At 39.9% G+C, this 12,865-nt stretch overlaps 1 protein-coding gene across 1 annotated transcript; it reads right to left on the bottom strand.

The window, feature by feature from the left end:
• Positions 1–203: 203 nt before the first annotated feature.
• On the bottom strand, positions 204–12,250 carry LOC132888963 (mucin-2-like; the record flags this gene model as incomplete). Its single annotated transcript, XM_060925044.1, has 13 exons — positions 204–269; positions 369–490; positions 582–760; positions 993–1,088; positions 1,188–1,249; positions 2,864–2,985; positions 3,090–3,244; positions 3,330–3,423; positions 4,366–5,157; positions 5,626–6,286; positions 7,880–7,939; positions 10,049–10,335; positions 12,166–12,250. Coding segments are annotated over 13 exons (2,781 nt in total), but the record flags the coding sequence as incomplete, so codon positions are not given.
• Between the last annotated feature and the right edge of the window lie 615 nt (positions 12,251–12,865).

Below are 12,865 nucleotides of genomic sequence, written 5' to 3'. Positions count from 1 at the left end.
TCATTTTACGATGAAATTTACTCCACCACTTTTCAGCCAAAACTGAAAATTCTGCTCATATTACTCAGTGTAATGAAACCATCCAGTTTAATGTATTGGCTCCAGCAGAGATAAATTTTGTAAAAATTTGAATCTTCTATTTCCTTCTTTAACAACATTATTTACAAATTTTAATCTGGACTTGAGATGCAGGAAGAAGGCACTTACCTGTAAGTTGCTCGTGGGAAGACAAATGGAGTACTACCTTTGACATTCAGAATATCATTCAACTAAAAAAAGAGGGGGTAGAAAGGTCTTAGTATTTTTCTTAACTTATTATTTTACTGTGTAAAGTAATTTTGTGATGGAGAACAATGGCTTACACATACCAGGCTGTTGATGGTGTTTTGGATTAAAGTATATGTTTCGTTCCTCAGCTGCACATCCTTGGAGATGGTCACATTGCTGATTCGGAACGCAAAGCTAATATTGTATGAGTTGTTGCCCATTTCTGAAAGGTAGGTAATGAACAAAATTATATACATTATATTTAATATATTTTAATTACAATTTAGGGATTGATTAATATAAAGGAGACTCACTCTGATAGGTGACATTCTGTATGCTCACAGGCTCATTCAGTTTTTGTGTTGCAAGATCTCGTGCTCTTCTGATCTTTGAGTCCAGGAAAGCATTAGCGGCTTGGAGAACATCAGCCTCACTCGGTACTTTGGCCAAGTTCTTAAAAACTAGACGAATGTATATCACAACATTCCCCAATCTGAAGTAGGAGAAAAGAAATGCTAAAATTTAATGAAAAATAAATATAGAATGAGGTTGGATTTAAATCAGAATAGTCAGGTCATTAGGTAAATGAGGGCCAATGAATATTGAAAGATTAGAACAAAATAATAAAATCTTTCATTAAGTATATCTGAATACGCAGACAGTTAACACAAAGTGAAAATGCACTGACTAAAATTCTAACTTGAGAAATTAATAAAGACACTTACACAGGTTTAAGGTCATTCAGGAAGGCTGCTGGTGTTTTGGTGTCTCCATCTTGGAAATAGTACTCCATGTCACCATTAACCTGGTTCTTTGAACTCCTGTTAGGAGTTGAAAAAAGTATAAACATCACAATATAATTTACTTTACAATGAGAGAGTATTTTCCCAAAGGAGAAATGAATACTTATTTGAACTTACGTGAAAGAAAACTTATGGGGTGTGAATGGTTCTGCACCAGGTTTATTTAGAAGTGCATTTTGCTGGAGACAGAAAGATAAATAATTGTTTTAATGCAAAATACAAAATATTGCAAAATAAAATATACAAAAATGTTTGTATAATGATTTTTTTTCGCTTACAGATAAAATGGGTTTCAAAGGCATTCAGATGAAGAAAATAGAATTCACATTACATTTTAAATTTGATTTTCAAAAATAATTTTAGGTGTAAATGTTAAGTGGACCTACAGTAAATGTTAATATACCACATGTATAAAGATACAATATGCTGTACTGCAATAGATTCTGAACAGAAAAATATGTTTGTAACAGTCACCCCCTGCACTTCTCCTACCGACCACCAACCATATTTACGGAGTGTGTTTGATGTCTGCCATTGTGAAGTCTCTCCACTATCTCTGTTGTGCGTTACTAAAGAATGGTTAAGGGTTTCATCATTATTTCAGGCCAAGTGTAATTTGTGTGTGTGTGTGTGTGTGTGTGTGTGTGTGTGTGTGTGTGTGTTCAGGTCAAAGATTCATAATAACATCTTTCTGTTATGGGAAAGTTTTTGTTGGGGAAAACTGTGAGCCGAGTGTTTCTCATATTCAGAGAGGACAACACCATGTATGATGAAGCTTCTATAATAAAATCTTTCTCTCTCTATGTTTTGTGCCTGCTTGCAGTCTTTATTGAATGGGAAAAAAATCTTACTTCACAATCTCACAATTACTAGCTATTTCCAGTTCCCTCGGTGCAGTCCCATGTATTTTTTTTTAAATGATCTTGCTCTGCTTTTTTGTCTGTATCTGCCTTCTCATGTTTTTACCTTTGCTGATTACCCCACTGCAACTGCTTTTATTAACTCTTTTCACCAGCAGCCAAAAAAGGGACTTTCCGCATGGTTTAGGGGTGCATGTGTTCAGCATTGAATTTATTTGTGACGTCACGCTCCACAGTAGTGGTTATTGGCTCATATGAAACTTTTTCAGAAATATTTATTTTGTTATAATTTTATTGTGGCAGTTGTATTTGGTGTTTTACTATTAAAGAAAATTAGTTGTACTCTCTGTTTTATCTCTGTACCAATGTTATTGTGGAGAGGTGTGAATTGTTTGCCCAGCAGGGGGCTCACACCCCTTTCCCCCTTGTCCTGCTCACCAGCAGCTGAATACAGAGACATGATACTCTAAACATATAAACCCAACAGTGTCCTCATTAATCTTATAACAGATTGGAATGACAACAGGGTTCATTTGTTTATACGGATTGAAAACGTCCGATCGGTTGATTTTCATTCCGCCAGAGGAATGGAAGACCAGTGTACTGCAAGAAAGAGTTAAATTCTGCAATGGGGTACAACATCATCTTCTGATATCTCTTGTTGTTTCATTGTTTATTGTTGTTATGCATATAGTCATGTAAACTCACAGCAATATGCTCTGCTGATTTGTCTGCATCTACTTTATACTGTTTTGATCTTCACCTGATTACCCCACTGTGAGTCTGCCTTGCTTCAGATAACCCTGGGTTTACTATGTTGACTTTTTAACTATTTGATTTTTGCAACTTTTTTTTTAAACTCTGCAGTAGGATCTGATACTATTTATGGACATTTGTTAGAATGTTGTTATGCTCATAGTGATGTACACTCACAGCATTATTGATGATGCTCTTCACATGGTTGTAGGTATCATTCCTGTTGGCAGATTTCTCTGGCATGCTGATGCTACTGATGCTGAATGTGAATGTGACTGCATAAGAGGTGTCTGAAATGTCTGGTGAACAAATCAAAAGTGATTTAGAATAGCTGATAAACTTTGTGGTGATGAGACAGTAATTTGTACATGATGTAATTGTGTTAATGGTAAAGAAAACATACTTTCATAAGTGAAGTTCAACACTTTTACAGAGTCATTGAGATGTAGGAGTCGAGCACTCAGAAGAGTCTGGGTTGTAGTAAGAACCAAACTCTCACTGGGAACAGAAGAGGAGGAACTGAAGACCATCCTGGTCTGAACCACAGCTGAACCAATTCTGAAAAGACAAAGGGTTATAAATTTTCCTAAACAGATTTCAGCCTGAATATTTAATTCTTTATTCATATATAGAAGATACCTACATTACTGCGGGAGTTGTATTTATATTTCTAGTGATTACAAGTGGAGTTGATTCCTCAGTTTTAGCTGCTGGAGTAGGTGTAGGCCCAGTTGTGTCTGCTCTTGTAGATTGTGTAGTTATTGCAGCCTGTGATATGTATACAGTTCCACTGGTCGATTCTGTTATTAGTGTTGTAGTTGATGGTACAGTTGTAGTTGTTGTTTTTCCCTGTCTAGTTGTTGGTTCCTCAATTAGAGTAGGTGAAAATAGAGTAGTTGAAGATGCAGTTGCTTCTGAAATTGTTGGTTCTGTGTTTTTTTTAGCCTGTGTTGTAAATACAGTGGGAGCAGTCAATTCTGTTTTTTGTGTTGTGGTCAATGGTACAGTTGCAGGAGTACTTGATTGCCCTGTAGGTGTTGATTCTTCAACTGTAGTAAATTTTTCAGCTGTTTTAACTGCGGTTGTAGTAGCTTGTGGTGTGGATATGGAGGTAATGGGTAATATTGTTGTTGGGGGTGTAGTTGACAGAACATTTGTAGTGGTGGCTGTTGCCTTTGTAGTTACTCTTTCATTAATCATAGTAGTTGGAGATAGATTATTGACAGAGGCTGTAGTTTTTGTTGTGGTTGGTGCTGTGGTTGCTGTCACTTTGGTTGTGTACACAGTAGTAGTGGTCAAATCAGTTGACATTGTAGTTGATGATCCAATTGCTGTACCAGTTGTTGCTTCTGTAGCTGTTGGTTCGTCAAGTTTAGGGCTTTGAGATACAGTATTTGCAGAGGCTGTTGTTTGTGTTGTTGGTGCTGTGGTTTCTATAGCTTGTGTTCTGTAGACAGTACTCATGGTCAATTCAGTTGGCATTGAAGATGATGAGCCACTTGTTGTCCAGGTCATTGCTTCTGTAACTGTTGATTCATCAAGTTTAGGGCTTTGAGTTACAGTATTTGCAGAAGCCATTGTTTCTGTTGTTGGTGCTGTGGTTGCTATTGCTTGTGTTGTGTACATAGTACTCATGGTCAATTCAGTTGGCATTGAAGTTGAGGATCCACTTGTTGTACCAGTCGTTGCTTCTGTAGCTGTTGCTTCGTCAAGTTTAGGGCTTGGAGATACACTATTTGCAGAGGCTGTTGTTTCTGTTGTTGGTGCTGTGGTTGCTATTGCTTGTGTTGTGTACATAGTACTCATGGTCAATTCAGTTGGCATTGAAGTTGAGAATCCACTTCTTGTACCAGTCGTTGCTTCTGTAACTGTTGCTTCGTCAAGTTTAGGGCTTTGAGATACACTATTTGCAGAGGCTGTTGTTTCTGTTGTTGGTGCTGTGGTTGCTATAGCTTGGTTTGTGAAAACACTACTCATGGTCAATTCAGTTGGCACTGTACTTGATGATCCACTTGCTGTTCCAGTTGCTGTTTTAGTAATGGTTGATTCCTCAAGTTTAGAGCTTTGAGACAGAGTATTTGAAGTGCCAGGTGTTTCTGTTGTTGGTGATGTTGTACTTGCTGTAGTTTGTGTTGTGTACACAGTAGAAGTGGTCAATTCAGTTGGGGTTGTAGTAGATGGTACACTTGTACTAGCTGGTAGATTTGTTGTTGGTAGTTCCTGAAGTGTCGAAGATGGAGATAGAGTACGATTAGCAGCAGATGTTTCAGCTGTGGTTGGGCTTGTTGTTTCTGCAGCTTGTGTTGTGTGCAATGTAGAAGTGGTCAATTCATTTGGTGTTGGAGTTGATCGTACAGTAGATTGACTAGTTGTTTCTTCTGTTGTTGTTAGTTCATCCACTGTAGAACTTTGAGATCGAATACTTGTAGCTGCAATTGTTTCGGCTGTTGATGGGCTTGTGGATTCTGCAGCTTGTGGTGTGTACAAATTAGATGTTGTCAATTCAGTTGGGGTTGTAGTTGATGGAATACTTGTACTAGCTGTTGCTTCTATAGTTGTTATTAACTCATGTGTAGTACTTTGAGATACAGTACTTGCAGCCACAGTTGTTTCTGCTGTTGATGGTCTTGTGGTTTCTGCAGCTTGGGTTGTGTACAAAGAAGAAGTGGTCAGTTCAGTTGGTGTTGTAGTTGATGGTGCACTTGTACTTGCTGGTGCTTCTGTAGTTGCTAGTAGCTCAACTGTAGTGCTTTGAGATAGAGGACTTGTAGCCACAGTTGTTTCTGCTGTTGATGGGCTTGTGGTTTCTGCAGCTTGTGTTGTGTACAATGTAGAAGTGGTCAATTCAGTTGGTGTTGTAGTTGATAGTACAGTTGTTTGACGAGTTGTTTCTTCTGTTGTTGTTAGTTCATCCACTGTCATGCTTTGAGATCGAGTACTTGTAGCCGCAGTAGTTTCTACTGTTGATGGGCTTGTGGTTTCTGCAGCTTGTGTTGTGTGCAATGTAGAAGTGGTCAATTCAGAAGGTGTTGTACTTGATTGTACAGTAGATTGACTAGTTGGTTCTTCTGTTGTTGTTAGTTCATCCACTGTAGTAGTCTGAGATCGAGTACTTGTAGAAACAGTTGTTTCTGCTGTTGTTGGGCTTGTGGTTTCAGCAGCTTGTGGTGTGTACAACATAGAAGTGGTCAATGCAGTTGCGCTTGTAGTAGATGCTACACGTGTACTAGCTGTTGCTTCTGTTGTTTTTAGTTCCTGAAGTGTTGAAGTTTGAGATGGAGTACTTGTAGCCACAGTTGTTTTGGCTGTGGTTGGGTTTGTAGTTTCTGCAGCTTGTGTTGTGTGCAATGTAGAAGTGGTCAATTCATTTGGTGTCATAGTTGATGGTACAGTTGTTTGACTACTTGTTTCATTTGTTGTTGTTAGTTCCTCCAGTGTAGTACTGTGTGATAGAGTACTTGTAGCCACAGTTGTTTCAGCTGTTGATGGGCTTGTGGTTTCTGCAGCAAGTCTTGTGTACAAAGAAGAAGTAGTGAATTTAGTTGGTGTTGTAGTTGATGGTACACTTGTACTAGCTGTTGCTTCTGTAGTTGTTAGTAGCTCAACTGTAGTACTTTGCAATAAAGTACTTGGACCCAAAGTTGTTTCTGCTATGGTTGGGCTTGTGGTTTCTGCAGCTTGTGTTGTGTGCAATGTAGAAGTGGTCAATTCAGTTGGTGTTGTCGTTGATGGTACAGTTGTTTGACTTGTTGTTTCGTCTGTTGCTGTTAGTTCATCCACTGTCGTACTTTGAGATCGAGTACTTGTAGCAGCAGTTGTTTCTGCTGTGGTTGGGCTTGTGGTTTCTGCAACTTGTGTTGTGTGCAATGTAGAAGTGGCCAATTCAGTTGGTGTTGTAGATGAAAGGTCAGTTGTTTGACTCGTTGTTACTTCTGTTGTTGTTAGTTCATCCATTGTCGTACTTTGAGAAAGAGGACTTGTAGTCCATGTTGTTTCTGCTGTTGATGGGCTTGTGGTTTCTGCAGCTTGTGTTGTGTACAAAGTAGAAGTGGTCAATTCAGTTGGTGTTGTAGTTGATAGAACAGTTGTTTGACTTGTTGTTTCTTCTGTTGTTGTTAGTTCATCCACTGTCATACTTTGAGATCGCGTACTTGTAGCAGCAGGTGTTCCTGCTGCGGTAGGGCTTGTGGTTTCTCCCCCTTGTGTTGTGTGCAAAGTAGAAATAGACGATTCAGTTTGCGTTATAGTTGATGGTACACTTGTACTAGCTTTTGCTTCTGTAATTGTTAGAACCTCATGTGTAGAACTTTGAGATAGAAGTCTTGTAACCACAGTTATTTCTGCTGTTGATGGGTTTGTGGTTTCTGCCGCTTGTCTTGTGTACAAAGTAGAAGTGGTCAATTCAGTTGGTGTTGTAGTTGATAGTACAGTTGTTTGACTTGTTGTTTCTTCTGTTGTTGTTAGTTCATCCACTGTCGTACTTTGAGATCGAGTGCTTGTAGCCACAGTTGTGTTTGCTGTTGATGGGCTTGTGGTTTCTGCAGCTTGTGTTGTGTGCAATGTAGAAGTGGCCAATTCAGTTGGTGTTGTAGATGATAGGTCAGTTGTTTGACTCATTGTTACTTCTGTTGTTGTTAGTTCATCCACTGTAGTACTTTGAGAAAGAGGACTTGTAGTCGATGTTGTTTCTGCTGTTCTTGGGTTTGTTGTTACTGCAGCTTGTGTTGTGTACAAAGTAGAAGAGGTCAATTCAGTTGGTGTTGTAGTTGCTAGTACAGTTGTTTGACTTGTTCTTTCTTCTGTTGTTGTTATTAGCTCAACTGTAGTACTTTGTGATCGAGTACTTGTACCCGCAGTTGTTTCTGCTGTGGTTGGGCTTGTGGTTTCTGCAGCTTGTGTTGTGTGCAATGTAGAAGTGTTCAATTCAGTTGGTGTTGTATTTGATGGTACACTTGTACTAGCTGTTGCTTCTGTACTTGTCAGTAGCTCAACTGTAGTACTTTCAGAGAGAATACTTGTAGCCGCATTTGTTTCTGCTGTGGTTGGGCTTGTGGTTTCTGCAGCTTGTGTTGTGTACAAAGTAGAAGTGGTCAATTCAGTTGGTGTTGTAGTTGATAGAACAGTTGTTTGACTTGTTGTTTCTTCTGTTGTTGTTAGTTCATCCACTGTCGTACTTTGAGAAAGAGGACTTGTAGTCCATGTTGTTTCTGCTGTTGATGGGCTTGTGGTTTCTGCAGCTTGTGTTGTGTACAAAGTAGAAGTGGCCAATTCAGTTGGTGTTGTAGTTGATAGTACAGTTGTTTGACTTGTTTCTTCTGTTGTTTTTAGTTCATCCACTGTCGTACTTTGAGATCGAGTACTTGTAGCAGCAGTTGTTTCTGCTGTGGTTGGGCTTGGGGTTTCTGCAGCTTGTGTTGTGTGCAATGTAGAAGTGGTCAATTCAGTTGGTGTTGTATTTGATGGTACACTTGTACTGGCTGTTGCTTCTGTACTTGTCAGTAGCTCAACTGTAGTACTTTGAGAGAGAATACTTGTAGCCGCATTTGTTTCTGCTGTTGATGGGCTTGTGGTTTCTGCAGCTTGTGTTGTGTACAAAGTAGAAGTGGTCAATTCAGTTGGTGTTGTATTTGATGGTACACTTGTACTAGCTGTTGCTTCTGTAGTTGTTAGTAGCTCAACTGTAGTACTTTGAGAGAGAGTACTTGTAGCCGCAGTTGTTTCTGCTGCAGTTGGGCTTGTGGTTTCTGCAGCTTGTGTTGTGTGCAATGTAGAAGTGGTCAATTCAGTTGGTGTTGTAGTTGATAGTACAGTTGTTTGACTTGTTGTTTCTTCTGTTGTTGTTAGTTCATCCATTGCCGTACTTTGAGAAAGAGGACTTGTAGTCTGTGTTGTTTCTGCTGTTGATGGGCTTGTGGTTTCTGCAGCTTGTGTTGTGTACAAAGTAGAAGTGGTCAATTCAGTTGGTGTTGTATTTGATGGTACACTTGTACTAGCTGTTGCTTCTGTAGTTGTTAGTAGCTCAACTGTAGTACTTTGAGAGAGAGTACTTGTAGCCGCAGTTGTTTCTGCTGCAGTTGGGCTTGTGGTTTCTGCAGCTTGTGTTGTGTGCAATGTAGAAGTGGTCAATTCAGTTGGTGTTGTAGTTGATAGTACAGTTGTTTGACTTGTTGTTTCTTGTGTTGTTGTTAGTTCATCCACTGTCGTACTTTGAGATCGAGTGCTTGTAGCCACAGTTGTTTTAGCTGTTGATGGGCTTGTGGTTTCTGCAGCTTGTGTTGTGTGCAAAGTAGAAATAGTCGATTCAGTTTGTGTTATAGTTGATGGTACAGTTGTTTGACTTGTTCTTTCTTCTGTTGTTGTTATTAGCTCAACTGTAGTACTTTGAGAAAGAGGACTTGTAGTCCATGTTGTTTCTGCTGTTGATGGGCTTGTGGTTTCTGCAGCTTGTGTTGTGTACAAAGTAGAAGTGGTCAATTCAGTTGGTGTTGTAGTTGATAGAACAGTTGTTTGACTTGTTGTTTCTTCTGTTGTTGTTAGTTCATCCACTGTCGTACTTTGAGATTGAGTTCTTGTAGCAGCAGTTGTTTCTGCTGTGGTTGGGCTTGTGGTTTCTGCAGCTTGTATTGTGTGCAAAGTAGAAATAGTCGATTCAGTTTGTGTTATAGTTGATGGTACACTTGTACTAGCTTTTGCCTCTGTAGTTGTTAGAACCTCAAGTGTAGTACTTTGAGATAGAAGATTTGAAGCCACTGTTGTTTCTGCTGTTGAAGGGCTTGTGGTTTCTGCAGCTTGTCTTGTGTACAAAGTAGAAGTGGTCAATTCAGTTGGTGTTGTCGTTGATAGTACAGTTGTTTGACTTGTTTCTTTTGTTGTTGTTAGTTCTTCCACTGTTGCACTTTGAGATCGAGTACTTGTAGCCGCAGTTGTTTCTGCTGTGTTTGGGCTTGTTGTTTCTGCAGCTTGTGTTGTGTGCAATGTAGAAGTGGTCATTTCTGTTGATGTTGTAGATGATAGTTCAGTTGTTTGACGAGTTGTTTCTTCTGTTGTTGTTAGTTCATCCATTGCCGTACTTTGAGAAAGAGGACTTGTAGTCCGTGTTGTTTCTGCTGTTGATGGGCTTGTGGTTTCTGCAGCTTGTGTTGTGTACAAAGTAGAAGTGGTCAATTCAGTTGGTGTTGTATTTGTTGGTACACTTGTACTAGCTTTTGCTTCTGTAGTTGTTAGTAGCTCAACTGTAGTACTTTGAGATCGAGTACTTGTAGTCGATGTTGTTTCTGCTGTGGTTGGGCTTGTGGTTTCTGCAGCTTGTGTTGTGTACAAAGTAGAAGTGGCCAATTCAGTTGGTGTTGTAGTTGATAGTACAGTTGTTTGACTTGTTTCTTCTGTTGTTTTTAGTTCATCCACTGTCGTACTTTGAGATCGAGTACTTGTAGCCGCAGTTGTTTCTGCTGTGGTTGGGCTTGGGGTTTCTGCAGCTTGTGTTGTGTGCAATGTAGAAGTGGTCATTTCAGTTGTTGTTGAAGATGATAGGTCACTTGTTTGACTCATTTCTTCTTCTTTTGTTGTTAATTCATCTACTGTCGTACTTTGAGAAAGAGGACTTGTAGTCCGTGTTGTTTCTGCTGTTGATGGGCTTGTGGTTTCTGCAGCTTGTGTTGTGTACAAAGTAGAAGTGGTCAATTCAGTTGGTGTTGTAGTTGATGGTACACTTGTACTAGCTGTTGCTTCTGTAGTTGTTAGTAGCTCAACTGTAGTACTTTCAGAGAGAGTACTTGTAGCCGCAGTTGTTTCTGCTGCAGTTGGGCTTGTGGTTTCTGCAGCTTGTGTTGTGTGCAATGTAGAAGTGGCCAATTCAGTTGGTGTTGTAGATGATAGGTCAGTTGTTTGACTCATTGTTACTTCTGTTGTTGTTAGTTCATCCACTGTAGTACTTTGAGAAAGAGGACTTGTAGTCGATGTTGTTTCTGCTGTTCTTGGGTTTGTTGTTACTGCAGCTTGTGTTGTGTACAAAGTAGAAGAGGTCAATTCAGTTGGTGTTGTAGTTGCTAGTACAGTTGTTTGACTTGTTCTTTCTTCTGTTGTTGTTATTAGCTCAACTGTAGTACTTTGTGATCGAGTACTTGTAGCCGCAGTTGTTTCTGCTGTGGTTGGGCTTGTGGTTTCTGCAGCTTGTGTTGTGTGCAATGTAGAAGTGGTCAATTCAGTTGGTGTTGTATTTGATGGTACACTTGTACTAGCTGTTGCTTCTGTACTTGTCAGTAGCTCAACTGTAGTACTCTGAGAGAGAATACTTTTAGCCGCATTTGTTTCTGCTGTGGTTGGGCTTGTGGTTTCTGCAGCTTGTGTTGTGTACAAAGTAGAAGTGGCCAATTCAGTTGGTGTTGTAGATGATAGTACAGTTGTTTGACTTGTTTCTTCTGTTGTTTTTAGTTCATCCACTGTCGTACTTTGATATCGAGTACTTGTAGCCGCAGTTGTTTCTGCTGTGGTTGGGCTTGGGGTTTCTGCAGCTTGTGTTGTGTGCAATGTAGAAGTGGTCAATTCAGTTGGTGTTGTATTTGATGGTACACTTGTACTAGCTGTTGCTTCTGTACTTGTCAGTAGCTCAACTGTAGTACTTTGAGAGAGAATACTTGTAGCCGCATTTGTTTCTGCTGTGGTTGGGCTTGTGGTTTCTGCAGCTTGTGTTGTGTACAAAGTAGAAGTGGTCAATTCAGTTGGTGTTGTAGTTGATAGAACAGTTGTTTGACTTGTTGTTTCTTCTGTTGTTGTTAGTTCATCCACTGTCGTACTTTGAGAAAGAGGACTTGTAGTCCATGTTGTTTCTGCTGTTGATGGGCTTGTGGTTTCTGCAGCTTGTGTTTTGTACAAAGTAGAAGTGGTCAACTCAGTTTGTGTTATAGTTGATGGTACACTTGTACTAGCTGTTGCCTCTGTAGTTGTTAGTAGCTCAACTGTAGTACTTTGAGAGAGAGTACTTGTAGCCGCAGTTGTTTCTGCTGCAGTTGGGCTTGTGGTTTCTGCAGCTTGTGTTGTGTACAAAGTAGAAGTGGTCAATTCAGTTGGTGTTGTAGTTGATGGTACACTTGTACTAGCTGTTGCCTCTGTAGTTGTTAGTAGCTCAACTGTAGTACTTTGAGAGAGAGTACTTGTAGCCGCAGTTGTTTCTGCTGCAGTTGGGCTTGTGGTTTCTGCAGCTTGTGTTGTGTGCAATGTAGAAGTGGCCAATTCAGTTGGTGTTGTAGATGATGGGTCAGTTGTTTGACTCATTGTTACTTCTGTTGTTGTTAGTTCATCCACTGTAGTACTTTGAGAAAGAGGACTTGTAGTCGATGTTGTTTCTGCTGTTCTTAGGTTTGTTGTTACTGCAGCTTGTGTTGTGTACAAAGTAGAAGAGGTCAATTCAGTTGGTGTTGTAGTTGCTAGTACAGTTGTTTGACTTGTTTCTTGTGTTGTTTTTAGTTCATCCACTGTCGTACTTTGATATCGAGTACTTGTAGCCGCAGTTGTTTCTGCTGTGGTTGGGCTTGGGGTTTCTGCAGCTTGTGTTGTGTGCAATGTAGAAGTGGTCAATTCAGTTGGTGTTGTATTTGATGGTACACTTGTACTAGCTGTTGCTTCTGTACTTGTCAGTAGCTCAACTGTAGTACTTTGAGAGAGAGTACTTGTAGCCGCATTTGTTTCTGCTGTGGTTGGGCTTGTGGTTTCTGCAGCTTGTGTTGTGTACAAAGTAGAAGTGGTCAATTCAGTTTGTGTTGTAGTTGATAGAACAGTTGTTTGACTTGTTGTTTCTTCTGTTGTTGTTAGTTCATCCACTGTCGTACTTTGAGATTGAGTACTTGTAGCAGCAGTTGTTTCTGCTGTGGTTGGGGCTGTGGTTGGGCTTGTGGTTTCTGCAGCTTGTATTGTGTGCAAAGTAGAAATAGTCGATTCAGTTTGTGTTATAGTTGATGGTACACTTGTACTAGCTGTTGCTTCTGTAGTTGTTAGTAGCTCAACTGTAGTACTTTGAGAGAGAGTACTTGTAGCCGCAGTTGTTTCTGCTGCAGTTGGGCTTGTGGTTTCTGCAGCTTGTGTTGTGTGCAATGTAGAAGTGGCCAATTTAGTTGGTGTTGTAGATGATAGGTCAGTTGTTTGACTCATTGTTACTTCTGTTGTTGTTAGTTCATCCACTGTAGT

Source organism: Neoarius graeffei, chromosome 7 (assembly GCF_027579695.1).
Source record: "Neoarius graeffei isolate fNeoGra1 chromosome 7, fNeoGra1.pri, whole genome shotgun sequence".
NCBI classification, from domain to species: Eukaryota; Metazoa; Chordata; class Actinopteri; order Siluriformes; family Ariidae; genus Neoarius; species Neoarius graeffei.
The sequence above is the reverse complement of the archived record's forward strand: the minus strand, read 5'-3'. Positions and strand labels throughout refer to the sequence as shown.